Source organism: Hypoxylon trugodes (assembly GCF_022578975.1).
Source record: "Hypoxylon trugodes strain CBS 135444 unplaced genomic scaffold F4822scaffold_8, whole genome shotgun sequence".
Classification (NCBI taxonomy): domain Eukaryota; kingdom Fungi; phylum Ascomycota; class Sordariomycetes; order Xylariales; family Hypoxylaceae; genus Hypoxylon; species Hypoxylon trugodes.
The window spans coordinates 771,918-799,450 of record NW_026250023.1 but is presented as its reverse complement, the minus strand read 5'-3'; the positions used below and the strand labels follow the sequence as shown (position 1 = coordinate 799,450).

The window sequence follows — 27,533 nt, the reverse complement described above, 5'->3', positions numbered from 1 at the left end:
GGAATGAATAGTAATATTGATGATATTAACTCTTCCTTGCATCACACATGCAGCCCTCTAGCTACTACCTGCTCTAGTGCCTGCACCAGCCTCCTGACATCCTCGAATGAATTAAAAAATCCAAATGAGACACGAATACCTAGGCGATTAACCGTGAAGACTGCGCCTTCATGCCCCTTTACATACGGCGCCCATTCCCACTGATCCAATTTCAATATGCAGATATGCGGCGCGCGATTATCCCTATCACGTGGGCTTAGGATTTTAATCCCTAAGCGATCACACTCGATACCGAGGAAATCCGTAAGGTTGTACAAATGGGCCTCGACGTCCGCGGGTCCCAGCACATCAAGGTAGAAGCGTGTGAAAGCAGCTGCGGCTACAACGCCTGCCAGGCTCATGTTGGCATGTTCGAAGCGTCGCGCATCCGGGAACATGTCAACCGGCTCATCGGCTCGCACGATTAAATTTTCGTTCATGTTCCTCACGGCGGCCATATTAACAATTGGTGGTATAGGGTCTCCTATCTCGGCGAATGCTGCAGGGGAGACGTATAATGCGCCGATGCCCGTTGGGCAATTGAGTCCCTTGTGCACTGTTAGGGATGAGTTAGCAAGTGCTGCTCAAAATAGGGGCTTGGGTTGGAGTCTCAATCAAAGCTCGAGAACAATCAGCGAACCCGATCCCGACCAACGACTTGCCGGTCCCGCTATAAACCAAAAAGGGGTCACATACAACTAAACGCCGCGGCCGAAATCCTCAACTCCTGGGCATCAATCCTCGCAATCCCCACATGCTGCGAGACATCCGCAAGCACATGAATCCCCCGATGTCTAAACGCAGCACAAATCCCCTTCACATCATTAAACTGCCCCCCATCAAACGAAATCGAACTAATCCCAATCGCGCGCGTCCTCTCATCAACAAACGGCCTCAAAGTCTCCGCAGTAACAGCCTCAACCCTCCCCGTTCGCTCCGCCCCGGCTATCGTCGGCACCTGTCTAACCTCCACCCCAGCATCCCGAAGCACTAAAAACCCATACGCGAGATTCGGATGCTCGTTATCAACAACCACAACATTATCACCAGCCCTAAACGTCGCAGCCGCGGCACGGATAAAGCTTCCCAGACCCTCCGTCGTATCGCGCGTGAACGCGATAGTTTCGGGGGCTTCGGCGTTGAGAACCCGCGCGAGGAGGCGTCGCGCGTCTTCTTTTGTTTCGCGCCATTTAGGGTGTGGATGTGGACCGTATAGCGCGTCTGCTGAGTACTTCGTGATAGCCTCGTGGACAATCAAGTTTGAAGGTGGCGCTGATGCCGCATTGAGGAAGAGGACATCTTCGTTCTGGGAGACTAGCGGGACTAGACGCCTGTGTATGAGGAACTTCTCCGCGAGTCGCTTTTCCTCATCTGCGCTGGTTTCCCCGGTGGCCGGAGCACTATTGGCATTGTCGGGTTGGTACGAGGCTTTTCTTATGACGGGGCGGGATACCATGGTCGCAGTAATGGGATATGAATTGGTGACGAAGTTAGTAATTCCCAACCAACTGAAAGACATGTCCAGAGTAGAATGAAGAAACCGTTCGAATACCTCCAAATATGTATGCTGAGATACGTCAAGATACCTTCCTATACCAGTAATGGCGATCGATACGAAGTATGATTGCACCATATGCTCTTCTATACACGCCTATTAACCCCGCTTCTTTCCCTAACGAAGCCAATCAGAGTGACACGATAGAAGCGTTCGGGCATAGGAGATATTTTGCGCAGGAGGACACTCGATTCAATGAGTAATGCATGTCCCCTCGATGCGCCAAGAAATTTATCAAGCATTTCACACTGGCAAGATAGCAGTCGGTAATTAACTCTATGTTATTAAAATAATGTAAGTTTAAAATATCTATGAGTAAGAAGGGCATGAATATTTCCAACATTTTATAATAAACCATCTGAGAACAAGATAAATGCCAACCTACCCCAAACTCCCCGCTAAATCATTACACAAGAAGGCATTACGCAGCGTGTGAGTTCAATACCTGCGTACCGCTAAGCCCGTACTGTAGCAGTTGTGGTAGTCGTTACTGTCTCCTTTTCTGTCACGGTTACCGTGACCGGGGCTGTGAACCCAACACGATTTGCGCTTGTAAAAAAGGGCACACCCGAATCGTCATCGCCAAAGCCAGGAATAATATTACCGATGTCCGTCTCAATGGGAATAACGTGAAGGCCTGAATCAGTGGATGTAGATTGCTCCACGGAAGATGCGCTCGTAGGCGGCAATTGAGGTGGCGAAGTCGACGTATCCGCCGAACCTCCTGCGCTTGACGGCGTCACAGTGACGGTCTCTGTAACTATTGTAGGAAGCGAGCTCGTAGATCGGGTCTTGGTGCTAAAGGTGGAAGGTATGTAGGTAACAGTTACTGTTTTTGGAGGGGCTTCTGTTGGGATTGGGGCCGTGGTCGCGGATTCTGTAGACGAGCCAACAGTTAGAGTAGTTTGGGCTGTCTCGGTGAAGGTTGGCGTGATAGTCACAGTGATTAGACTGCCGGGAGATCTCGTGGATGAACTGGCCGATGTTGAGCTACCTGCAGGCGGTACATCGCCGCCCAAAGCCTTTGCAACAGTAGCATCATCCCAGCAACCAATCTGAACGCCAACAATTGTATTCATAGGTAGGGCATAGCATGTTAAATTGTCGGCGCAAGGGATGATCTCGAACGAGCCAGCACTTGTACACCTGCCAATATTCCCATTCACACAGGCAACCTGTCCTTCCGTGCAAGCCGAGTCTTCTGTTAACCCCGCAAAGATTTGGTTGTACTGTTTCGCATCGGCTAGGTTGCTGGCTAGAACTTTGGGTGACACCGTCGTTGTTGAGGTCGGGGTAGAACTAATAATAGTAGGAATGTCGTTATTGACCGTGCCTGTCGCTGATACTGAATGAGACACGTATGATGACTTCACGACTGATGCGAACGAAGCTAATGGCGTGGATGTGGCGACTAATGAGGCAGAAGAGCTAGCCGAATCACTAGCACTCATGGTACTCAGAGGTGTAGATGGATTGGCGACCTCGGTATTTGAAGGTATGGTGGTGGCTCGAGTGGAACTAGAAGATATAGCGGAGCTGCTTGGAGTCGGTTGGCTAACCTCACTCTGTTTGGTACTGGATTCGGCGTCTGAGAGAGTTGAGGATGACGGGGTGAGTGGAAGTGATAGCGAAGTCGACATGGAGAGTTGAGTAGAATCCACCGTGGGGGTTTCGTTAGAGCTGGGCGACGATGCAGCCGCACTTGAGCTTGAGACGGCCAAATTTGTACCAGAAGGTGACCCCACTAGTACAGTGGAGGATGGAAAGATACTGATAGTCGGTATGGTATTGCTCTCTATGAGAGTAAATGATCGGGATATAGAGGTAGAGCTTGGGCCGGCCACGGATGAGACATCACTATTACTCGATAGAGTAGCAGTCGATGACGAAAGCGAAGCACTGTCTGTCGTTAAGAATGTAGTTAAATGTTGAGATGAGGATGCTGATGCTGATGTTTCGCTAACTACTGACGTTGGAATGGATGCGCTAGTAGTGTTGGCGAACTTATACACATTTGAAGACCCTCCAACATCTCGCCATCTTAGTCTATATCGTATTAGTTGGCCGTTATTAACTCGTTCTATCCCTTCAAGGACGTACCTTTCCCCTCGCCTCAGCGGACCGGCCGCCGAGGCCTCGGAGAATAGAAGGAGGTGTGAGAATAAAACTAATATGAACATTTGGATGTTGTTGAATTCTACCCCCGATAGAAAATAATAAAAGGAAAGATCTATTTTGAAAAGATTGGAATCCGAAAAACGAGCGAAAGTAGGTCAAATCTTCGCGGGTAAGGTGTACCAGGGGTTCATATTACTGAATTGATGGAATAAAGAATGAAGCAATCCCAAAGACGTGAAAAATACCATTCAAACTTGAACAAGAGTACAGCCGCAGGAGCACAATAGGAAACAAGAGAATAGTCAAAACAAGGAAATAGGCATATGACAAAGCAAAACAACGGAGAATAAAGAGCCGCACATTCAAGAAGACGACCGGCGAAATCTAAAAGTACGATCACCAGACTCCGAAGATCGTCGTTTACAAGAGAGGGGGAAAGCTCACATCTTGTACGAAAGTAGTAGACATGCTGATTGTGCACATCTAGCCATTTTTACCTACCGTTCGATGCGCGCCTGGGACGTCAGAGAGAGACCAGGTTTCGCGGTAGTTTCGGCCAAGATGGGAAGTTGAAAGCTCGTAAGATAAAATTGAGGCCCATCGAGAGGACCAGACGAGCTGGGACAAATTGACCAATTAGGGTGTATTGGACTGGATGACTCCGGCCCCTTGGATAGAGGTTGATTTGCATTATCTGCTAGTTGTTCATTGTATCGTGTGCAGATTGGGCTTAAAGAAAGGTTGGATAAGCGCTTCTAGGGTCTACTCAGTCCCATCATTTCGTGTTTCGGTACTCAAAGTTGGTGACGCGCGCTTGCGTATTATTGGTGGTGAGTCGGTAGAGTTGTCTAGCGGGTCCTATTGCTGGCTGGCGGCTACGAGACTTCTGAACCAATCGCTGATGTCCCTATACAACCACCTGCGGCCACCAAAAGCAGTGACTAGTTTCATTGAGACTTTGCTTGATTGGGCATCGCTAAACTATGCCGTGAAGAAGAATAAGATCGAGACGAGGCTAGACTCGAGAAGATATTTTAAATCTCCTGGTTCCATTATCGAGTCTTTTAGTTGTAAAGGAAGAAAGAAATTGATGCGCAAGAGGTGCGGGGTCCAAGAAGAAATTCCAAGATTTTGCTTTTCTTAACCACGTGACCATTTACGCTTGTGTTCTGATAACCGCTAATCTTTCCCATTTTAAGCCAAGTTTCGGGTAGAATGAAGCTACTTAGAAATCTTAAGGTTACGGAGCGATCCGCTTTACACAGTTCTCTGTGAAACTCAAAATGAAGAGATACTTTGAGATGTAATTTTTAGTTCCTAATAACCGGCAAAACTTACAAGTCCTTTCACTTATATACGTGTACTTATATATGTAGGTATCTGTATTGGTTGTCACATTTTCAGTATCTCAAATACGACCAAAGAAACTTATCTTCGCCGGCTATTGGGCTACATACACTCTACTTCCGACAAATCTTTTACAGAAGTGTTCTGTCGTGCCAGATTGCCTGGGTTGGAAGCCCAAGACGGCTTTAGCGTTGGAAAATGGGCGCTGGCGGCTTGATATCCCGCTAACCACCAACTAATGGTGCCCTGTAATTTAGGCATCTACAGGTACAGCAGGTAATGAAATAGTTCCATCAAGCTCTCTGAAACCACTCCCAAAAAGAAGATGATTTCACAATATTTTCATAAATATTCAAGAATGTCGTTATAATACACACAAATTATCAAGATATAATTTCTCTTATTTTCTTTTATACTTTAAGTGTTGCAACGAGGCACTCCGAACAAGTTCAAATGACGGTTGGGTACACGTGGTACCTATAGGAGCCTATAATCCTAGCTCTACGCCGCCCTTGAGCTAGCCTATGAATTATATAAACTTGGGCGCTCCCCCGCCTAAATCTCAACCTCAAGTCCTCAGCCAACTTCATTATGACCGCTGCGCGGGATCCAGTTCCGCCATGCTGGATTGATGAACCATTTCGTAAACCGCGGGGTCCCGGATCATGGGTCGTTTACGTTGTGGCAAAAATCGACGCTCATCATCGTCCCCTGGCCGTTTTATCTCTTCGAGAATCCGATATCTTTTCAATCGATAATGATCGAGTTATTGACTTGTGCCGGCGCGGCGTCGCTGCTTTTTCGGATCCGACAAACCGGACTCCTTTAATGTCGGAACTAAGTCTCGCAGCCGGTTTCTACAATGATCCACAAACGGCGGATCTGCCCGTCCACGAGCTTCCGGATGTTAACCACATAGACTTTATTAACCGGCGTAAAATCGCACCCCTCTATCATAACATTCCCGAATTCCCTTTTATTTCAACATGTCTTCTTCTAGCCTCTGGTAGGCCGTTCACGACTCATCCGCAACCGCTCGGAGCTGTCTTTCGCGATGAAAGTCCGTTCTATGGTATGGTAGTGTTTGATATCAGTCGCCTTGATGAAGTACGTTATGGAATCGTAGCCTTTAGCGCGCAACCCATCGTATTCATCGAAACGCGGGAGGAGTGGCGTAACTACATTGAGTTAGGCCATGAGTTAAGGGGAAAGAGAGAATTGAGAGTTGAGGATGAGCGGCCGCGCGTAGCGCTCTCCGTAAAGTCGTTTGCCGATAAATTTGGGTGTAAAAATGCGAGTAGCGGTGCAAGGCTCGAGAAAGTGCCCCTTATTGAAACGGCCGCTTTTGATCGTGGGTCTTTCTCAGCTCTACCAAACCGCATTATTAGCGCTGGATGCTGATGAATATTCACTTCGTAGTTGTCTGGCCGCTTCGTTCTTCAGATTCCGATGCTAATCGGCCTCTCAAACGTCAATTTACCAGATCCTTGCGTGATAGAGCAATCATAACACTAATCGAAAGCACTCTAGAGACAGACGCCTTTGACATGTCGCTATTTGACGAGCCGCGTAAACTGCCCTCCTTCCAAGACTCGCTGCGGCGATTGATACAGGCGAAGCCTGAACTCCTTGGTCAATCTCAATCTACAGCGCAACTTATAGCGCTAGCTTTTGAGGGCAAAAAGCACCTAGACCTAGCACGCCAGAAAGGACTTACGGCGGGCATTATCAGGACCGTGCTCGAAATGGATGAGTTGAAGCAGATTGAGTCAATTTGTATTTGCATCGATCGTATCTCAAGCCCACTATCCCAACTCGTTGAGGTATTGTCCTCATTCCCAACGCTACGCGATGTATGCCTCCTTCAATCACCAACTCGCGAAACGGACCTACCAAGCGCCGAGATGTTCCTCGAATTGCACAAGAACTCGAAGAACCCACTCCAAAGAGTAGTCATCGCGGGCATCTACTCAACCTCACTCCGGAGGCAACCATGGCTCCCAGAAACAGGCTTCACCCCACCCATCTCGAAATTCCCCGTTCACTACGTGTTTCATAGGGAACAACACCGAACGCGGCGAAACTGGTGGAACTCGAAACGATACTTCGTCGGAGACGGCCTTCTCGCCCCGCACCACTTCGCCGCCGGCTTTCTACACTGGCTCGAAAGCCCCGACTTCGCACTCTTTGCATTCGCTAGAGGTCCACCGAATCTTGAAGAAATATCTAGGATTGAAGTGACTCCGGTACCCGCCGAAAATTTCCATGCCCAGCGCAAGCGGTCATCTCACGCTAGTACCCGCGGCCTCGTTCGTGGGAGTTGGTGCGCTGTGGCTAGCGTGGAGAAGTATTTTGATAACGAGGCACAGCAGCGGAATATAGCTACGGGCGGATGGGAGGCGACTGACGCGCGGCACATTAAGTTTGCATTGGTGCAACTGTTGATCGATGTTGAGGCTAAGGATATGCCTGTTGTGCTCAACCCGGAGGATGTAAGAGTGTGTGGGCTCAAGGAATTCCTGAACGATACGACTGAAGAGGGCGTGGATGCGCCACTGGTTGAGAGGAGGATAGCGGAGGTAGGTGAGAAGATCGCAGATTGGCCTAATCAGGGGAGACTTGGGGTCGATCTGGAATGGGTTGGTGTGATGAATAATCAGGAAGGTCTTGAAGCTCTTAATCAGCTATTGAAGAGTACTTTCCTATAGGTAGTTATGGGGGGTCCAAGACCGCTTAGTATCATCTATAGGTACTAGGTACCTAGGTACGCCAGGCGTTTCATCGGAGTAAGTCCGAAGCTCGACAGTTTCGGCCGCCCGGTACCTAATTAAATAGTTTTATAGGGAGTATGCCGCTAGAGTTCGCTGGAGTTCTACTGCGCCTTAGCGACCTTTCCGTGCAAATTTAACGACATCGAAGCACCTTTCAGCACACTTACCACTATCAAAATTACTATAACCTACCATATCTATCTCATCGGATCGATCCGACAGGAGCACTAACGCCTGTTAGCACACACTATTCTAACAACACGACCATTGCAATGACAGCTACCAAGGCAGATATTATAATTTCAGGTACCGATAGCTTAGTAGCTAAACAGCATAGTGGCCTGTCTAAGTACATGCAATAATTTCCCTATTAACCCTACGGCTTATTAGGTGCCCAGCCGAGTTGCTGAGGTATAAACGTGCTAAATCGTCTGTAGATTTCTTATAAAGCGCTAAAATGATAGGGAGTTTTCGGGTGATTCGGCACTTCTAAATGTACGCCGTAGCGCACTATAGTTGAAAATCAGCACTATAACTCTTGTAATTATAGCGTACTGTAGGTCTGCAGCTGTATGCACTATCGGAACTAGCCGAATTATCTCCGATCGTCTCCCCCCGCCATTAACAAACAGTCCAAAAATTAGTATACCTCATGGCTAAGTCATCCATCTAGATTTATCTAGCTACCTTGATGTAATTTGACATTTTCCACGATTGTTCCCGGAACATCAGTCTTGAACACTTCCTCCTTATTTTCACTTCTCTTCCTCAATATCGGTAGTCGCCATGGGTCACCTAATCACCGTCGCAACTTGCAATCTCAACCAGTGGGCGTTGGATTTTGAGGGCAATACCAGACGCATCATAGAAAGCATTCACAAGGCGAAGGAAGCCGGTGCAAGGCAAGCAGGGACACCCCCTAGGTGAACGACAGACGCTAACTTCTTTTCAAGTCTTCGTGTTGGACCAGAGGTATCATCCAATCATCATTTCTCATTCTTCCTCGTTTCGGAAGTCGTCCGAACGTATATACTCCGTTTGGGGTCTGGATCTTCGGCTTCCTAAACACACCTAAGACCTCTGTTCTTCTATGCAGTGATTGCTGACTGTAGTAAACATAGTTGGAAATATGCGGCTACGGATGTGTACGTTCTACTAAATCCTATTATCAATTCGGCTGCGATTTCATAACTTCCTATCTAATGATTCGATTCGTGATAACCCACCAAATGTTTGAGGCATATATAAGTGAATAAGCGCTAATCAGCCGTGAAGCTCGACCATCTTCTTGAACAGGATCTCTACCTACACTCTTTGCAATGCCTCAAGACTATTCTAGAGGATAAGTCATGCCATGATATCCTCTTGGATGTCGGCATGCCAATCTTGCATAGAAACGTTCGGTATAATTGTCGCATTGTAAGTCTAGTCTCCTATGCGTCGAGAATTCCAGAATTATTCGTATAGATTACTGATTCGTCGTAGATCTGTTTCAACGGCAAGATCTTGTTGATCCGACCAAAGCTTTACCTGGCTGGTGACGGGAATTAGTACGTTCTATCCCCTATCCTACAGGACTATCATCCCGCTCTCGAATACCCCGCAGAAGGTTTTTAGGTGCCTTCTCACTAGAAACGCAACTAACCATGTTCGCTACAGTCGTGAACACCGTTTCTTTACCCCCTGGCTTCGACCCCAATACTGCGAAGACTACTATCTACCGCGCATGCTATGGAAGCTCCAGGGGTCTAACAAAGTGAGAATTGGAGATGCAGTGATCAGTACGGTAAGCATCCCCAAACTCTAGTGACGACAGCCCACGCTAATAACGTGTTATAGCCCGACACAACCATCGGCTGCGAAACTTGCGAGGAACTTTTTACATCAGACCCAGTACGATGCCCCCACTGTCTTTTAACCATTCAAACTAACAAACAAAACAAGCCGCATAACCACATGTCGCTAAATGGCGTGGAAGTTATCACTAACTCCAGCGGCTCTCATTTCACGCTGCGAAAATTGAACACTCGCATGCAACTTATTCAAGAAGGTATAGTTATAATATCATATCATTTCAACTATATCCAAGTGACTAACACTTAATCCAGCGACACGTAAGAATGGAGGAATATACATCTATTCAAACCAACAGTATGTAATCCCCTGCCATTCGTTCGCGAATACCGATATCAGACTTCAACGAATTACGGTCTACATTTTATCAATTTCCGCGTTGTATATTACTTATTAACAATATCCTAGGGGTTGCGACGGTGATCGTCTCTACTGTGAGTAAATGCATTCAAGCGATAATAGTGCCATGCTAACAAAATGTAGACGATGGTATTTAATATCCTTATCGTTGAAATTTTGTGATCTATTGACCCATGTCTAGGTTGTGCGATGATCATATGTAATGGCAAACTTCTAGCTCAGGGATCTCAGTTCAGCCTCACGGATGTCGAGGTTGTTACCGCCACTGTCGACCTTGAAGAAGTCCGAGCTTTTAGGTGCGCACCTTCACGTGGATTGCAGGCTGTAAAGGCGCCAGTGTATGAGCGGGTTGAGACTCCCTTTGAACTGAGCTCGGAAGAAGGTGATCTTGACTTGCATCGCGTCCCGTCATTGGAAATCGAGCCTAGATATCACTCGCCCGAAGAGGAAATTGCGCTGTGCACCGGAGCGTTCCTATGGGACTACCTGCGGAGATGTGGTGTAGCGGGTTACCTAGTGCCTCTGTCAGGCGGTATGTACCTAAGGGTTTTGATGGAATGATTTGGCGTTAACTATTCCTTTAGGTATTGATTCATGTGCGGTACGAGGACTAACCTATGGTCACAATTGGGCATAGTCGTCTATTACTAACAAATTAACAGACCGCAGTCATCGTCTTCTCCATGTGCCGAATGGTCATTGAAGCTTGTAAAGCTGGTAACGAGCAAGTAATTTCTGATGTAAAGAGAATTGCGAAATTTGGGGGTGATAAGGTCCCTAAGACACCTGAAGCTCTATGCAACCAATTATTCCATACGGTGTACATGGTAAGCGAGCATCACCGTTTTCTATATGTAAAAGCAATAATAGAAACTAATTTACGTAGGGCATGTCAAAGCAGAGCTCAAAGGAAACTCGCCAGAGAGCTAAGGACTTGGCAGAGGCAATTGGCGCCTATCGTAAGTCTTTACCCCACTGCATCTTCAGGGCATATGAAACTAAATACAGTACAGACGTTAACCTTGACATCGACGACGTATACAATGGTGAGTGATCTCTACGGTTTAATCCGCCTTTTCAAGTCCTTCGAAATTCTCGTTTGTCGCTGTGAAATTGCAAAGCGGTCACTCTGCATCACTCTACATGCCGTTTCTAGTGGTATTTTAAATCTTGTTGAACGTACACTTACTGGATCAAATCTCAGCCCAGCGTAACCTGATAGTCAACACTCTCAACTTCGAACCTAAGTTCAAAGTCGAGGGCGGATCTATTGCCGAAAACCTGACGCTTCAGAATATCCAAGCTGTAAGTAATAACGGACTTTATAAAGGGGTTATCATAAAGCTCATACTAATGTTATTGAAGCGTTCCCGTATGGTTACCGCGTACGAGTTTGCGCAAATTCTTCCTACAACTCGCCAACGACCGGGTGGTGGTTCGCTTTTGGTATTGGGCAGCGCTAACGTTGGGTGAGCACTGCACTATCTTAATTATTTACAGGGAAGCTAATTAGGCCAGCGAATCTCTTCGTGGTTATTTCACAAAGGTAAGCTAGCGTTATAACCCCGCCCCCGCATTAAATACGTTTACTTACCCCTATGTAGTATGATTGCTCGTCGGCCGACATCAACCCTATTGGATCAATTGACAAGAGCGACCTAAAGAGATTCATTGCTTGGGCTGAGGTCAACTTTAAATTACCCTGTCTTCATGGCTTCTTGACTGCAGTTCCAACTGCGGAGGTAAGTTAACTGGGTCCTCGAGCCAAACTATGCTAATGTTTTGCAGCTGGAACCTATCACCGAAACCTAGTAAGCGAGCACAACGCCCCGTTTCCACGATAATTGCGATCATGCCTAACATATCAATAGCGTCCAATCTGATGAAGCCGACATGGGAATGACGTGAGTTAATATTTTTGCCTTCGTTCCCTTTCAGAAGTTGCATCGAATTGGGAATATCAAGGCTTTACCTATTTAATTCGAAAATAGGGGGCTAACATAAACAACCTAGGTACGATGAGTTGACAGTATTTGGTCGTTTGAGAAAAGTGGATAAATTGGGACCATACGGAGTAAGTTCTCAGTCTATTCTTGATGTTGCTTTGACTGACATATTTTAGATGGTGAGTGTCGACGATTGCTCTTTTCTCATTGAGCGCGACTTTATATCGCTCGGCAATTCTCTTGCTTTCACCCAAAAATATTTCTAGCTAACAAACCTTACCAAGTTCCAACGCCTCGTGCACGAATGGGGACCTAGTCGGCCTAGAATAGGAGATGACCAGACTCCGGTGTACACCCCGAAGCAAGTCGCGGAGAAAGTGAAGGTAAGGCCCCTAATGCATATTCTTTTAATCGAATAATCACTTACATATTACAGCGGTTTTTCCATTTTTATGCAATTGTAAGTACTTTCTTGTAGTCCAATCGACCATAGTTCGAACACCTTCCCTACAATATTATCTACCTCTTCATCGGGGAGGATCAAATCATTTGCTGTTGTTATGCTACTTAGGCACCATACAACTTTACTAACTTGAAGAAACAGAACCGACACAAGCTCACTACCATCACGCCGGCTCTTCACTGGTAAGAATTCCTATCATGACTTAGTCATCAAGTTTCGATTAGTCATGAGTACTGATATCTTGCGTAGTAATGATTACTCACCAGATGACAACCGCTTCGATGTTAGTAATCCGTCGTTAGTCAGGAGGAGAAGCTTACTAACATATTACTAACCTCTTCTTAGCTACGACCATTCCTGTACCCACCATTCTTCCAAAGTCTCGGATTCAGATGCATTGATAAGGATCTAGAGAAGATTGAGGCTAAGGAGAAGAGTAGTGGTGTCGAAGGAGATACGGTTGATTGATCAATCAGTATGCGAGCAGCGTGCGTACTAGATCTAGTCGGTGGGAAAGAATATGTATGATCCTGCCGGAATTCTAGCCCAGTACTTTACGAAGAGATCGCGTAGATCAGATAGAAAAATAAATCTACCAGTTTTATCTGAAGGATATCTTTTACGTATTTATTATCTGCTATCTGACCTTGGTCAATATGGCCCTTGCGAGGGGCGCCAAGGCAAACCCCCTCATAGTACTCCTAAATGTACCAAGTGGGTCAATCTACCCTTTCTAGAGGATCAAATATGATATCTCGCATCCCAACTCCCATCCTTCTTATCAAAAATAACATCTTTCAAACCCTTATGAGCTCCCTCATTTCGACTCTTCAAGAAGTAACTGCTGCAACGCCTTAAACTTCACTGGCTTCGTCAAGAACTGCGACATACCAGCCTCCATAGCCTCTTGTCGAGTAGCCTCGTTACCTACGCCCGTTATAGCGATGATAGTCGATGGCTTGAAGAAACCTTCTTCATGTTCATGTTCTTCTCCTTGTTCCTCCGCCAATGCCGCCTTTTCCTGTAGTAACTGCTGTTCGAACTCGCGGATTTGGCGTGTCGCTTCGAGTCCGTCCATGACCGGCATTTGTAGGTCCATCAGCACGAAATCGAACGGTCGGTCGGAAGCTCCCTTGTACTTATTTACAGCCTCAAGGCCATTCGTCGCTTCCGCGTAAGGTAGCTTGATCTTCGTCATGAACGTTACGAGAAGCTTGAGGTTGATAGCATTATCATCGACGAGGAGGACGCGGGGTGGTTTCTTAGTCGTATCCCCGGAACGGGCGCGGATATGTTGCGATAGGACCGCTGCATTGAGGCTTGATTGCCCGCTGATCCGCGAAAGCGGTAGGGGTCTAGTGAGACTAGTATCTACCGGAATGTTTAATCGGGGCTGCTCCGATTTCCATTTCAATGCTTCTATCGAGGGCCGATATCGAGATTCTGTTTGGTCGTAGACGACAGCCGAAGAATTCCAACCGCTTTGTGGAAAGTATCCTATAGCCTGGTTGCTTGATAGCGACGGAGAAGGTGTTTTAGAAAATAAACCCCTCTTCATATTCTGCCCGCTAGATTCCACGCGTTGGAGGCATTGAAGGAGTACCTTACCCAGTTTTCGCACTCCTACGGGCTGACTGATAACTTCAATAATCCGACCCAAGGAGACTAATTCTTTTATCCCAGCTGCACGCAGAGCCGCGGCTTCAAAAGCATTCGTACAAATTATCAGTAGTGCAGCTTCTTTGCCTGAACCTGCCATCTCCTTGCGGTCAAGATGTTGTCGAACTAGATGTTCAATAGGCGGCGGCTCAGCATATATATAGATTGCCGTGTCCGAATCGGCGTCGATAGTCTCGCTTTCGATTACGGTCATATCGAACCATTCCTGGCAAAAAGTAGCGATAGACGACTCGAGTTTCGAAAGTTCCGCACCGGTCCCGTCATTGCTGAGTAGTGGATCCAAAATGCAGATTTTCTTCCCCGCGGTGATCTTCATGGCCTCTCGTAAGACGTCTTCTTGAGGACCGCCACTAGATCCAGGAGCGGCGATCTTCATTGGGATCATGATATTCACGTGCGTTCCGACACCTTTCTCGCTATCGACTTTGATCTTGCCGTCCATATTTCGAACAATTTGAGACGTGATAGAAAGTCCAAGTCCTGTACCTGGTGTAAAAGAGTCCTCTTGCGAAAAAGCTTTAAATAGATGGTTAGCAAGGAAATTCTGCGACATGCCGATGCCGGTATCTTTTACGGAAAACTCGACATTGACATCAGACGATGTGGTCGGTTCTGCTTTCAGTGAAACGTCAATGCATCCCGTTTTGCAATATTTAATGGCATTGCCGACAACATTCATGATAACTCGTCGGAGACCTCCCGTCTGACTTCCTTGTAGGCACCAAGAGGCAAGCTTCTGGATATGGAGTATCAAGAAGACCTTCCCAGAGAATTTGACACTTCCAGTATGTATTTGCTCTTCGGTCGTTGTCGAGTCATCAATACCAATTGACTTTATCTGCGCGGTCGCATCGTCCACAGGATCATGATGTCGGAGATTGATTTTGCGGAAAGTCTGCCCGGCAAAGACCGCTTCAACAACTTCTTCCAGGAGGATAGCAAGATTGAATGTGGTCGATAGAGGTTCCGCGACATCGCGGGTATCTCTCCAAGTTTTCTTTTCTCCTGAAGAGCTTAGGTATGAGCTTGCCCTATTTAAGTTGTTGATCTTCGCGTAGTCCAAGAGATGGTCGATAGTATCCAACAGCGTCTTCCCACACGTTTCAATTGCTCCAATTAGACTCGTCTGGTATGCTGAAGTCATGGTATCTTCCAAAAACTCAAGACTTCCCAGCATTCCATGTAATGGGGAGCGAAGATCGTGAGATATAGATGCGATGAACGTTGATTTGGCAATATTCGTGTTAAGAACTTCCATGCTTGCAACCTCACTCATCATGCAAGATCCGAAAGTCTTGAAATAAGGTAAAGCATCGTCGGGGTCACCCATCTTGAAGTCATCGCCCCAGATAAAGCCAGATGCGAACCATTGACCTTGGGCATAATTGAAAAGTGGAAGGAATATCAGCCATTTAGCTTCCGAGAGGCAAGTAAGAAGTTCTCGCGGTAGGAGCATGTGGGGTTGATCCTCGACGTCTTCGACTGATGCATTAAGGAGTGAGTGATTCCCTCCACCACCGACGATCACCTCGTCAAGGATTAGACTTTGATCGGAGACGATACGTCCCTTATTCAAGTAAAAGCACTTTCCAAAGGGATAACGTAAGATGAATTTCTTCAGATTCTTGCGCTTGATCACACCATGACGATATTCATCACCATCGCCATCTGCCATAGAAATACTCAGAACGTCGGCCATTTCATCCAACCTATCACCAAAGGATGCCTGCGGTAAATTAGATCCGTATCCCGGAGAAGGCGCAGGGTCTTTTCCAGCCTTTTCGGATTCCGTTTCTTCATCTTCTGTCGATTCGAAATTCACATCCATGGCTGCAGCGGGGTCCGTACTGGTAGGTGGGGAAATAACACTCTCAGATTGACCGGAGAACAGTCCGGACGCAGCGTCGGTAAATATGCATCCCGTAGCTCTCGCTTGTTGACAGAGCAGTTGTGAAGCTTGCGTGAAAATCCTGCGGATATTGTCCGACGAAGAGTCCGGCTGTTCCTTGGCGCGGGAGTCGCTATCTCTGGAGAATCGAGGTACTTTACGTGTGTCCGTTTCATCATTTGCACTACTATCTCTTACCGGAGAAGGGGAGCTCGATCCCGACAAGGACGTTGATCCCGGCTGACTAGAGCGCCCCCTTAAAGGCTCGGAACGAGGGTCGGTGGCCTGTACGTCGGGCGCCTGTTTCGTACTTGGCGCTTGCACGGAACGATCTGTATTGCTTAGTTGATATTTATACTCGGAAAGATCTTCCAGGAAATATGAGATGCCTCTCATAAAATCCCTCTCCGAGACACGACCGACCGTGTCCACTGTGAAACGATATGTTAGTGTAAGTTATTTTGAACAAAACTGTACAGAAATTCTTATGAATAGCTCTACACCAAGGCTGAATATGAAATGACGTTGGTCGCTACTTACTAACCCTCTCGAGATGGTCAGCAACAATCTGAGCTACATCTTCCATAAATTGTGCCTCGTCGAGGGTGAGGCCTTGTGGTCGCGGCCGAATATCCGAAACGGCGTAGACGCCAATGGCATGGCCCTGTTTAGTAATGATCGGCACACCCGCATAGAACCTGACACTAGCCCCAGAGGTAACATAAGCCCGATATTTAAAACGGTCGTCTTTTAGAGTATCTTTGACAATGAAAGATGGTATATCGATATCGCTACCATCAGCGTCCTTCCAGGTATTAATGGATCCGAATGTGTGTTCGTCCATACAATCCCGGCGTGGAAGTGAGACATTGCCGAGCCATATGTGATCGCCAGAGGCATGCCGCCTCTCATCGACGAGCGATAAAGTCTGAGTAGCTTCGGCGAGAATGATCTGAGTATTCGCGTCTATCAAGGAGACCATGCCGCGCTTGACATTCAGTCTCAAGGTTGCCAACTGAGCGAGAGCAGTGAGCGTAGTGTCGTGAGAACATGTTACTGGTCTGTTTTCGTCGGGCCCCGTATCCGCAGGCACGCCCTTCAGCCTCTTGGAATCAAGCCATGGTTGGTAATACTTATTGAGATCACGTTGTCTGGCGAGCTCTGTAGTACTGACGCTGGAGGCACGCCTCGTCGGGGCACCGGGCGCAGGCGCAGACATTGTTTACGGAACATCTAACATATGATGTGTACTATCTCTTGACACGCGAATGACTTCTGTCTTGGATTTTCTTGTAGCGCCTTTCTTAGCGCAGAGCGGAGATGCCGAAGGTCGAGACCAATCGCCGACGGACCTAGATCCGGGTCTAAGAACTAGCCTCTTCATGCGATTGGGATTAACCATTTTTAAGAGGTAACAAAGTCAGAAATTCTAGAATTGCGGAGGAAATATTCAAAAACCTTCAAGTTGTGCGCTTCTTGATGACATCAGGATTTAATATGGGTTAGGTGATGTAGATGGTAAGATATAGGCTGTAGATCCATGCTAGAAGAAATCAGATTCGATCTTCGGTAATCTCACTATAACCTAACAAGGTAATGATTATCAATAACTCGAGATAACGATTACCTTCTTGATAGAAAGGTTTTTGTCAATACGGATATGGCAGTATCATGCTGATAAAGCCTATTCTTACCTAATAATACTGTTATATCAAGAGTTATCTTCCCGCTTACTGAATAATCTTGATCTATCTATCGGGGTTGACCTTTTATCGAGGAAAATTAGATAATCCACATTGTGAGCGTAGATCTACTTTTACCCCTATTTACCCTCTCCCCCTTTATTTTAAATGAACAATCCGGAAAATATCAGATGTTGTCTGCGAAAACACGTCGCAAATTCGATGAAACAATTATTAGACGACAAGTTGGTTTTTATTACAGTAAGTTGCAAGAAAACTATGGTTCAGCTCATCCTGTCATTCACCCTATGCATTCCAACTCCCCTAAAGCTCGTCGCCGTTTTGAGCTAAATTCTCACCTCATTTTCGCCCTTCCAAGTACTCTATCGAAATCGTCTGCCGCCATCTCATCAACGAGCATGAGCGGGTGCCCCACACTCTGGGCACTCGATTCCCTCCGCCGATAATTCTTCCGTCGCGGTAAACGCGTGACTTTGGTCGCAGACATACCACTGACCTTCAGTAAACTCCTTAGCCATCGTGGACCAAATACCACGCTTTTCTTCCACCGATACCTCGCCATGAACAATGCTGTGGTCAAGCATTCTTCTAACCACATCAAGTTCCGATCGTAGATATGCTGCCGATCGGTATTTTGCAACGAGGCCTTTCGCCAGGGAGAAGTGCTCCTCAGCCTTTTCCATTGCGCGACTACCGCTACTACTATCGGGCGCGTTGCGGCATATGTGACGTACTGTTACCACAAGCCTTGCATAGAAAATATGACCTTCAGCCTCGTGGCGGGCATATTTAGTCTCGCGAGCCATTTCAATCAGGCTCTTACACTCCTCAATAGCCTTGCCAGCGTCAAAGTGCACAGCAGTGAGCCGCGTTGCATCATTTAACCGCAAGAAGTCACCTAAAACTACGAGATAGCAGCGTATTAACGTAGCCCGCATTGACAATTCGCCGCGCGTTCGGATAGTTGACTGCCCCTCCATACTTCCAGTATCTCGAATACGACTGAATGTCTGCTTGTATGGCTTTTCTTCGTCCTTGAATTTCAAGAGATATAGATACACATCTATGTAGAGGTGGTATGCTGGCAGATACCGGTCACGTCCAACCCGTTCATGGATGGTAGCTATTTGATCAACAAGGCTCCCCATGATGCGAAGCTGACTGCTTCTTCCAATTGGTTGGGTATGAAGAGGTATGTCGGTATGATCCAATCGTCCCTGCTCATCGATGATGTATTGTTCCCACCGCACTGATAATGAATGCCATCGACTAATGAATCTTTTGGTAGATTCATCCAAATAACCCTGGCGAACCAATGCTCCATAACGCGAAATTTTTCGCAAACTACCTCTACAAAGCGGGCAGGCCTTGATATTGGAACTTGAGGGAGACTGAGAAGAAGTTTTCGTTTTGGCGGCTGTAATCGCGCCGTTATCCGCAAACTGATAATGGTCAAGCATACCCAACTGAGCATCCATACTTGACATTTTCATGACATGTCCACAATCTGGGAATATGCATGGATCTTTATCTAAATTGACCTCCTGGTATTCTTGGAGCTTCAATAGGTCCACCATAGCGGCTTTGACTTCCGCATCGGCACAGGTCTGACAGTACTTCGTATCAGGGCAGATTTCTCCACAAACAGACGGGCCTAGACATAAAATTAGCATCCAAGTTCTTATTGTGATTGGCGAGAAGTTCTTACATCGATGACCACAAGATAACGGTTTATTGCACCTTTGAGAGCAGGGAAGCCAATTGCATGGAGCCGCGCAGCTGGGAGAGGTTAGCCACATATATCACAATTTAACCCCGAATTCGATAAACTTACGGCATAGTGCATTGTCTATGTGGGCAGATAGACGAGCAAGTTTCCACTAAACAAGGAGTACACGCCTCGGAGCATATTTTGAGGCACCTTGAGTGTGAGCATTGAACTGGACAAGGCATGCTGCATGGAGGGCAATCCTCTCCCGGATGGCACCCTCGACCACAAGCGTGTTTGCACGCCTTATAATCGCGCCCGCAGATTGATGTACAAATTTGGTGCTTTTCCTTTTCAACTTCTCCATCAAAACGGGTTCTGCAGTTTTTGCACGTATCCTTACAAGCATGTCCGCATGGGAGAAGCTGGCCGCACTTTGCCTGGCAAACAAAACTGTTCTGAGTCACATCCTCGGAACAGAACACCTTCACTTGGTGATTACAACCTGGTACTGTCTTCTCCACGAGTTCGCAGCATTTAACATCCTCTGGCTTTTGAGCTTGCCAACACCTAGGTGAAGTCAAAATATGCCCGCAAGACAAATGTAGCTCCTCCCCTAGGAGTACCGTTGAGCATACGTCTTCACAAGGCATGCCACATGTCCTAGGACAACCGTGACTACAACTCGCCTTCAGTCTAGAACAGGGTTCTAAGCACTTTACGGCCTTATGTAAAGTTGCTGCATGGCATTTGCTTCGACAAGTATGCCCGCAATCAAGTTTCTTAGCGCATTGGACATCGCACCCTGCCTCCGGAGATAGTCTTGTAAAATCATCAGGATTCGATACCTCAATATGTGTATCCTTGTGTCTCTGGCACTGTAGTTGTAGCTTTGTGCCGAAATTGCCTTCCGCCTTCATCATGCCAATGACGTTGGACCACATCTCGACTGCACCATATGTTTCGGAGTTCCCCAATATATACATCCCGTGCTTCGCTCGTGATAGTAAAACGTTAATCCGGTTTGGGCTTTTCAAGAAACCACATTGGCGGTCTTGGTTACTACGCACCAGCGAGACTACAACGACCTTCGCTTCTTCGCCTTGGAAGTTATCGACCGTTGCGAGCCGTAAACAACTCCCCAGGGCCTGTTTGAATACCGATGGGCCCGTATCCAACCCTTCTTGACGTAAGGCTTCCATATCCCTATCCTCGACGTCGACCATGAAAGAACTTTGAAGATTCCTCTTTAATTTGTGTAGTTGGCCAAGGTACGGCGTGAGAACCACAATATCATTGCGTTCGTATACGCCTTGCCGCACGATATGAGAGAGTAGTGCGCACGCCATATCAACCTCAAAATCATTGGACCTAGATGTGCTCGTAGGGTTGTTGGGGTTTGATCGTGCCTCCGGCTTATCGTGGTCGAACCAGTATAGCCGTTTCTTCATACCAATAACCCCAGGGTAGTCTCTAACTTGTGTGCCGTCCTTAAGAGTAGGATACATCGTGTCTCGAATTAATTTAGAGATAGACGGATGCATTCTTCTCTGTATTTCCAACGTGTCCAAAGGAACTTTCAGGTTGGTCATTCGAGCAGGTCGCACAAGCCTTTCGAAGAGTGACACATCTAGAGAATATTGCTTACCACGAGGATTCTCAACAGAGAGTTCATAGTTCGCTACCTGTGGTCGTAGTTGTAGATGATCTCCTATCAGGATAGCATGTTGAACTGACGGGAGCAGAGCTGTCAGGATGTGACTCTCTAATACCTCTCCTGCTTCTTCGCAAACGAGGATCTTACTACTAAGCCTTCGAAGCATATCTAGGTTCTTGGCAAGGCCTGTCGACGTAACGCCAATGATATCGGCTTCTTCGAGTGCCCGGAGGTCCACCTAGAAGAGAAATTAGGTTAACATCCAGGCAGTGACTTCATGCAATTGTGTGCTAAGTAGACTTACTTCCCGAGACACATTCTCATACTCCTCCTTGGCCCCCATGTAGTCATCATGAAGGGAGACAAACTCATCTTCTAAATTGGCGGCTACAACTGAGCCCCACATCGAACAGACCAAAACTCTTTCTTGCTGGCTCAATGTGGTTGGATCTTGTTCCTTCAACGTATCGGTGGCTCGTGGTTGGTCCTCCGACGATAGCCCCGCGTCAATCCAGCCCTGGAATATCGCATTGTGGTCCTTGTAAGTGACAGTAGTCCATCCATCTTCGTCGTTGCCGAATATGGAGCGATAAAACAGCGTTGCGTGGTCCTTAATATAGTCTTTGACTTTCTGGGCCATCGCGTAGGCCTTCAGCCCCGTGAGATAATCTTTCATCTCTTCTTCAGCATCACTTAGCATTTTGATAGACTTCCACGACGCGTGCTTCTCGGACTTTGTGCGTTCTATATTTTGACTGATGTTACGAAGATTCAGGCACCCCAAAATTGATGACTTGGAGCCCGAGCCGATACGAATAATCTGCCCCATCCCATTGTGCCAGAGATGCTCTAGAAGCTGGTCTAAAGCATGGTTGGTGTAGCAAACACAGAGGATAGGACCTGTCTTGGCCTTTTCCTTATTCGCGAGGATTACCTTGATAATTGCCTAGAGTTGAAGTCAGCGATTGATTAATCGTACATGCTCCATACTATGAGAAAAGAACCAAAATTCCTCTGCAACAATAACATCTTGCTTACCTCGCCCGTGTAGCTTTTTCCGGTGCCAGGAGGGCCTTGAATAAGGGCAAGATTTCTTTCAAGTGCATTGAGAAGAGCTTTTGCTTGGCCTTCATCTAGACTTGATCGATGACAAAGCTCTTCTGGATCTAATGCATTATGAGAAGAAAAGAATAAGTCGCGGTCGTCTGAAGTAATGCACCTCAAGTTGAACCTGAATCCGGGCTGTGTCGAGTACAAGGGCTGTGAGATTGTAGCTTGGGTTAAGTTTTCAGCCGTTGGCGCAAGAATATCGGAGAATGGTAGGTCGAGCGTCTTGAATATATGCTGGAGTGCTGATAGAGTTGGCTTGAAAGACGGCAAGAGAACCCCCGGGAATTCCACCAAGGATCTCCGGGTAGATTGATCAGACTGAAAGGCTCGCAAGATAATTCGGAGATCGGATTCGTTAGGCTCGGCAAGATTTAAGTTAACATATGCGAAGTCCTCATTGCTGTATAAGTCACGCTCTTTACCATCCTTGTTCGTTTTTCTCGTCGTTTTGGTGGTTGAACCCGGTCTTACCGTGGACTCAGAGACGACGCAGAATACAGCTGTGCCTTTCTCTAGTAAGCATACCAGAGCGCCTATCTCTAGACGCCTCGATAGATTCCACCAGTCCTCTCGTGCTTCCTTTGTTGATAGGCTTACAGCAGGTGGTTGTTTGACCTTCAGGTGGACCTCGAGGCCAATTCTGCGGGTACACCCAATATCTACGATACCCGCCACATCATATGAGTACTTTCGGATCATACTCTGTGCCTTAGTAACAACTTCGCTCTCAGGATGCTCGATGGTATGTAATTCCTCGCTTATGGCCAGTTTTAATTGGCCGATCGTGTCCTCCCGAAGTAGTCGGAAGTGGCGGTCAATCAGACCCTTGATTCCCGGCAAATGGAGTTGAGACGGGTCTTGGGAGGGTCGGTACTCCTCCCTGGTTGCCAATAGTTCCGACATCGTCGGTAAGATCTGGATATTCCTAATATCCTCGAAATCATTGTCGTGTCGGGGCCCCTCAGCCGACAGTTCTCCTGGAAGGTCACGACGTAGGATGAATGTACCATGGCTGGGTAACTGTGTGGTTGGAGAATTCAATTCAAAGATGCCTAGACGTCTCCGGATATGGTCGATATGATTCATCGCCTGTACACCCCAGAAGCTACGAGTATCTCGATCAAGTATATTGAGAGCATCCCGTAGCTGGTTAGTAATCGAGGGAATAATCTCGTTGGGGAGAGATTTCATGTTGTAATCGACGACCTTGGCGAGGATTGCAGTGCAAAGCTCTAGAAATTGCCCTTTTGGGCCATCATCATCGTTGATAAACGGTGATTCCCACTTCTTGGAGAGGTCAACCAAGAAGTTGAAGAGAACCTCAAGCCTAGATGCGTTATGTCCGAAGGTAACACTGTAGAGGGTTCCAGTATGTACTTCTAGAATTGTCGAGCGGACCACTCGCGGCTCCGTAAGGACTAGGAACAACGGGCGAACACAACTGCGCCAAAGAGAAAGGCGCTCGTGATCGTTGTAACAAAACAATATACGTTCGTCAATCATTTCGCGGATAGCCAAAACGCCTTGCTCTGTGGCAAGCTCGGTAATGGTCTTCTGAAGCATACCCAAGTCGCCTTGGACTAGAGTCTGCGCAATTTGGAAGAATTGTGGGAGCTTAGAACCGAAAGATGGAGGTCGTGTCGCCGATGGTCTTGGGATGAGTCGGCGCCATTTATAGAAAGTATCGTCGATGCTTGAGTCTTTTAGGGTTGTTTTGGGAATTGATGGAGGCGACATAGTGGCCTTCGTTTCGCTGGAAGTACTCTGCCCAGCTACAGCGGGTGGTTGAGGCGTAGGGTGCGCGAAATTGCATGATGCGCCACGCTTACAACCACCGGGAGTATTCAAGAAGCGACAAGGCCTCTTACTGTCTCTGTCCAAAGTAAGCATGGTACATTAATAAGAGGGAAGAATATAAGTCGAACTAAGGGCAATAAAAATGAGGGGGAATATTGGAATTAACTTACCCATTGAAGGGCGCCATAATGAATTAAGTGTGTACTTAATTATCGTCGTGATATGGATTATTTTTCAGGGAAAGGTGAAAGAATATTGAGGAGTACGCCACTGGTTCTATCGAGGAAATTTATAGACAGTAAGGCGAAGGATGGAGAAAGGAAGAAAAAATTAAGAAAGTTGTTGTGAAAATGAAATGGATCTTTCTAAGTAGGAGCAGCGCAAGAAAGTATCCTCCGTAAAGTATAAATCGTGCATCACTCATAGGCAGGAGATGGAAAGAAGCAGTCTACCTTGTTGCGCGAAGGGTAATGACCTCTATGCCGGAAGGCACTCCTTAACGACCCTAAAGCCCCCCGTACTTTTTATGTACCTAGGTAACTATCTTGGTACAGAAACATGACCGAGGGTAGGTGCAACCACATACATACGTATAGGCACCTGGGTACCCGGTAGGTAACGCGTCTTGTACGTGTCTGAAAACGCAAGCAATTGCATTCGACGTTTGCGAGGCATTTGTTGACGCGTAGTAATATTTCTCCCCTTATACGCGGAGACACGAAATATGTACAATCTATCCAGTCCATATATTTACGACGCGGTTACATGTGTCCATCTTAAAGAACTTCCATTAAATACGAAAACAATGACTGAGCTCAGCCGAGATGAGTTATGTTACATAAATGTATAACTTGGGTTTCTGGCACGTTGTTTCTTAGCAACTCGAATATTGTTTAACATGGAAGTATATTAGAATATTACAGCTAGAAGTTACAGCTAGAAGAAAAACCTCAGATGGTAGATATCCATACCTATGGCCTCATAAAACGAGTTCCGAAACTTATACGCCTAGTTTTTACCGTGGATATAGGACTATATGTACGGACATGTTAATATGTATTTCCGCCAACCTAACATGGAGGAGGCCTTGCATGATAACTTAGGTACCTAGGTAGCGAAAGACGAAAATAAAAATGAATAGAAAAATAAAAGACCACGACTCTTTTCTACTAGGCATGAATTAAATTTACGCCAAGCACATATCAAGGTATATAGGTTCCCTCCTTGACTTTATGACTCTGAAATAAACGATCGTTTTTTCTGGCCTATCTAGGCAGGTGCGGGCAGAACATCGTTGGGGAATATACCTATCAAATTGTGGCTGTAACTTGGGCAATATAGTCCTGTACGGGAATCCATGGGCTTGGAGTAGCAGCCTCAATCTATTTCGATCTATAAGTTCAGGTTACTCACCTATGCATTAAAAGAAGCTCAACATTATGCGGACAATATCTAGACTAAGCTTAATGGATTACAAGAAGATCAATAAGATAATGCTGGTGCCTGATGTTATTCGCGTGATAATAGGTGGTAAGATCCGACAGGTGGGCGGTTAGAGTATCCGCTATACTTATAGTTTATCCCGATCTAGCAAATGCGCACAGGTCGTACTTGATTTTCATCAAGGAGAAGACAAACCGATGAATTGGTGTCGTCTCGATTTTATCTCCGTGGTGGTCCGGGGTGGGGCGACCAAGCTTTTCTGAGATACGGGTTGTGGCTGTTTTCGACCGGGATGCCGAATCTCAGTTCCCAATTCGGCTCCATATAGTTAATAGTGATGCCTATTCAGATCCCAAGTAACCTTTGAAACCCCCAAATCCTACTAGCCCACTAGGGCCGGTTCCCGCACTGCGGCTGCGTTCACCGATATAGCTTCTGATTGGCTCCTGCTTACGAGCTGCGTTGTAGCGTCTTATCGTGATTGGCCAACCCCGGGGTGGAGCTGATACCTATTCCGGGAACATAGGTAATCAACGACGAAGAACTATTACCGGCTTTCTGGAAAACGGCTGCCGAGCATGTGTGAAATAAGTCGTGGTCTCGGGTTTCAACATCGGCCGCAAAGTCCTAGAATGTTGAAAACGATATGGCGTAGTCAAGTTCATTCCTTCTCCTATTCTTCCTCCCCTCTCCTATACTTTAGAAGACTGGACGAGACATACGCCCAAGACCAGGCCTACCCCGTACAACGTATATCGAATCAATCGCCTGTCTGTCTACGGCGCTGTCCTACGGTCAACACGAGGCAAGGCAATGGTGGAGACCTCCATCCGAGTTACCACAATAGAACCTTATAAGTCGATCCGGCATACCCCGTCACCATGGCGCCCAAGAGTATTAAGCCAGAGGGGGAGCCCGCACAAGATAGTCCAAATCAAGACAGTTCACAAGATAAATCCACTACGAAGAACAACTACTTGAGAGATACTATAGATCCTCAGCGTAACCCATTCAGTATGACTTCGGGCAGCCAGCCTTGTACCTTCGCGGACATAGCGATCTCCTACCGCGTTTACATCCTCGACGACCTCCTCGCAGAACCCCAGGAAATCGTCCACGATTGGAGTCGAAACCTCCTGTACATCTGCCAACGTCACCGACAAGGCAATAACTTCGCGCCCATCGAACAATCCCACGACATCTGTGTATTTGACATCTCTATCGGAGAAATCATTGCCTCGATCGATATTAGTCCCTATAGTGGACCACATTGTATGGAACTGGATCCATCGTGCGCTTACCTCCACGTCCACGTAGATGGAGGGGTCATCTGGATCGATCCGGAATCGAGAGTCGTTACCAACTTCGAGCCGGCACAAAAGAGGAGGCGTCAGGAGAGAACAACCGAAGATATAATTGCCGAAATCGACCTAAGATCTGGAAAGATGCGTCAGAGAGTCAATGTCCCTGAAGGTGATAGACACTCCAGCGACGGACGGCATGTGACCTTTTCTGCCCCTGCGATTCGATTCGCAAGCCGATCGTCAAGCGGCGGACTGCCGGTGGTTGATGTCGGAAACGATCTAGTCGTGGAAGCGATCAAAGCCAAATTCTCGGTTAGGACGATCTATGCCACCTCTAGAACTGTCATGCTAGTTTGAAGGGCCTTGTCGCTTTCGCGGTGGTAATAAAAATAATGATTATGGGCCGAAAAGGAGGTCGGAATTAAGGCGCGGAATTACATCAAGAGCCACGCTGGCATGGCTACAATTGGCACAGAACGGGGATATTTCAATATGGTCATCTATAAATTAATCATACAACGATGTAACTTTCCTTAATGATTATTTTAATAAAACTTCTCGAATCACATTTCTCAGCGAACCGGACTATCAGGTGCCTTGATACTTGTTTGCATACCATATACTTAGGTAGGTGGTGATGCCTCTCCAGAACTATTGCAGCATGAGTATAGCGTATATCCTTCACTCTTTCATCTTCTACAACTACCCGTAATCAAAACAACAGACATGGCACAATTCAAGGAAGAGTGGATTGAACAGCGGGTATTATTCCAGGGTAGTATTCGTATCC

General features: G+C 46.8%; 7 protein-coding genes across 7 annotated transcripts; 3 read left to right on the top strand and 4 right to left on the bottom strand.

Moving 5' to 3' along the window:
• Window positions 1-41: 41 nt before the first annotated feature.
• On the bottom strand, window positions 42-1,495 carry F4822DRAFT_432204 (PLP-dependent transferase; the record flags this gene model as incomplete). Its single annotated transcript, XM_051461606.1, has 2 exons — window positions 42-595; window positions 736-1,495. The coding sequence occupies 2 exons, from the start codon at window positions 1,493-1,495 to the stop codon at window positions 42-44; spliced, it is 1,314 nt and encodes a 437-aa protein (XP_051311128.1).
• Window positions 1,496-1,843: 348 nt separating this feature from the next.
• F4822DRAFT_342108 (uncharacterized protein) lies at window positions 1,844-4,071 on the bottom strand. The gene has a single exon (XM_051455821.1). It carries the CDS (start codon window positions 3,772-3,774, stop codon window positions 2,050-2,052), a length of 1,725 nt encoding a protein of 574 aa, XP_051311127.1. The 5' UTR covers window positions 3,775-4,071; the 3' UTR covers window positions 1,844-2,049.
• A 1,371-nt stretch (window positions 4,072-5,442) lies between these two features.
• On the top strand, window positions 5,443-8,198 carry F4822DRAFT_412827 (uncharacterized protein). The gene is made up of 3 exons (XM_051458988.1): window positions 5,443-6,410; window positions 6,479-7,845; window positions 7,903-8,198. The coding sequence occupies exons 1-2, from the start codon at window positions 5,651-5,653 to the stop codon at window positions 7,765-7,767; spliced, it is 2,049 nt and encodes a 682-aa protein (XP_051311126.1). The 5' UTR covers window positions 5,443-5,650; the 3' UTR covers window positions 7,768-7,845; window positions 7,903-8,198.
• A 418-nt stretch (window positions 8,199-8,616) lies between these two features.
• On the top strand, window positions 8,617-12,921 carry F4822DRAFT_432201 (putative glutamine dependent NAD+ synthetase; the record flags this gene model as incomplete). Its single annotated transcript, XM_051461605.1, has 28 exons — window positions 8,617-8,753; window positions 8,784-8,802; window positions 8,952-8,975; window positions 9,106-9,249; window positions 9,316-9,380; window positions 9,490-9,616; window positions 9,670-9,723; window positions 9,775-9,880; window positions 9,939-9,981; window positions 10,093-10,118; window positions 10,168-10,173; window positions 10,226-10,576; window positions 10,629-10,645; window positions 10,707-10,871; window positions 10,931-11,003; window positions 11,058-11,090; window positions 11,249-11,349; window positions 11,410-11,513; window positions 11,563-11,590; window positions 11,649-11,786; window positions 11,833-11,855; window positions 11,916-11,948; window positions 12,058-12,118; window positions 12,275-12,373; window positions 12,427-12,450; window positions 12,595-12,635; window positions 12,703-12,736; window positions 12,799-12,921. 28 exons carry the CDS (start codon window positions 8,617-8,619, stop codon window positions 12,919-12,921), a joined length of 2,199 nt encoding a protein of 732 aa, XP_051311125.1.
• Window positions 12,922-13,237: 316 nt separating this feature from the next.
• F4822DRAFT_342018 (uncharacterized protein) lies at window positions 13,238-17,532 on the bottom strand. The gene is made up of 2 exons (XM_051455820.1): window positions 16,562-17,532; window positions 13,238-16,452 (listed from the first exon to the last, which is right to left on the bottom strand). Exons 1-2 carry the CDS (start codon window positions 17,238-17,240, stop codon window positions 13,271-13,273), a joined length of 3,861 nt encoding a protein of 1,286 aa, XP_051311124.1. The 5' UTR covers window positions 17,241-17,532; the 3' UTR covers window positions 13,238-13,270.
• A 581-nt stretch (window positions 17,533-18,113) lies between these two features.
• On the bottom strand, window positions 18,114-24,183 carry F4822DRAFT_445315 (P-loop containing nucleoside triphosphate hydrolase protein; the record flags this gene model as incomplete). Its single annotated transcript, XM_051463363.1, has 6 exons — window positions 18,114-19,378; window positions 19,433-19,503; window positions 19,559-21,327; window positions 21,394-22,035; window positions 22,128-23,850; window positions 24,167-24,183. 6 exons carry the CDS (start codon window positions 24,181-24,183, stop codon window positions 18,114-18,116), a joined length of 5,487 nt encoding a protein of 1,828 aa, XP_051311123.1.
• Window positions 24,184-25,963: 1,780 nt separating this feature from the next.
• F4822DRAFT_341900 (uncharacterized protein) lies at window positions 25,964-27,311 on the top strand. The gene has a single exon (XM_051455819.1). It carries the CDS (start codon window positions 26,321-26,323, stop codon window positions 27,098-27,100), a length of 780 nt encoding a protein of 259 aa, XP_051311122.1. The 5' UTR covers window positions 25,964-26,320; the 3' UTR covers window positions 27,101-27,311.
• Window positions 27,312-27,533: the final 222 nt, after the last annotated feature.

Bases quoted from the DNA above. Each gene is read 5' to 3' on its own strand.
- F4822DRAFT_342018 (XM_051455820.1), bottom strand. From the start codon at position 17,240: ATGTCTGCGCCTGCGCCCGGTGCCCCGACGAGGCGTGCCTCCAGCGTC. The intron at 16,453-16,561 runs GTAAGTAGCGAC...ATCGTTTCACAG, and splicing joins TGACCATCTCGAGAGGGTTA to TGGACACGGTCGGTCGTGTC.
- F4822DRAFT_342108 (XM_051455821.1), bottom strand. From the start codon at position 3,774: ATGTTCATATTAGTTTTATTCTCACACCTCCTTCTATTCTCCGAGGCC.
- F4822DRAFT_341900 (XM_051455819.1), top strand. From the start codon at position 26,321: ATGGCGCCCAAGAGTATTAAGCCAGAGGGGGAGCCCGCACAAGATAGT.
- F4822DRAFT_412827 (XM_051458988.1), top strand. From the start codon at position 5,651: ATGACCGCTGCGCGGGATCCAGTTCCGCCATGCTGGATTGATGAACCA. The intron at 6,411-6,478 runs GTGGGTCTTTCT...TTCACTTCGTAG, and splicing joins TGAAACGGCCGCTTTTGATC to TTGTCTGGCCGCTTCGTTCT.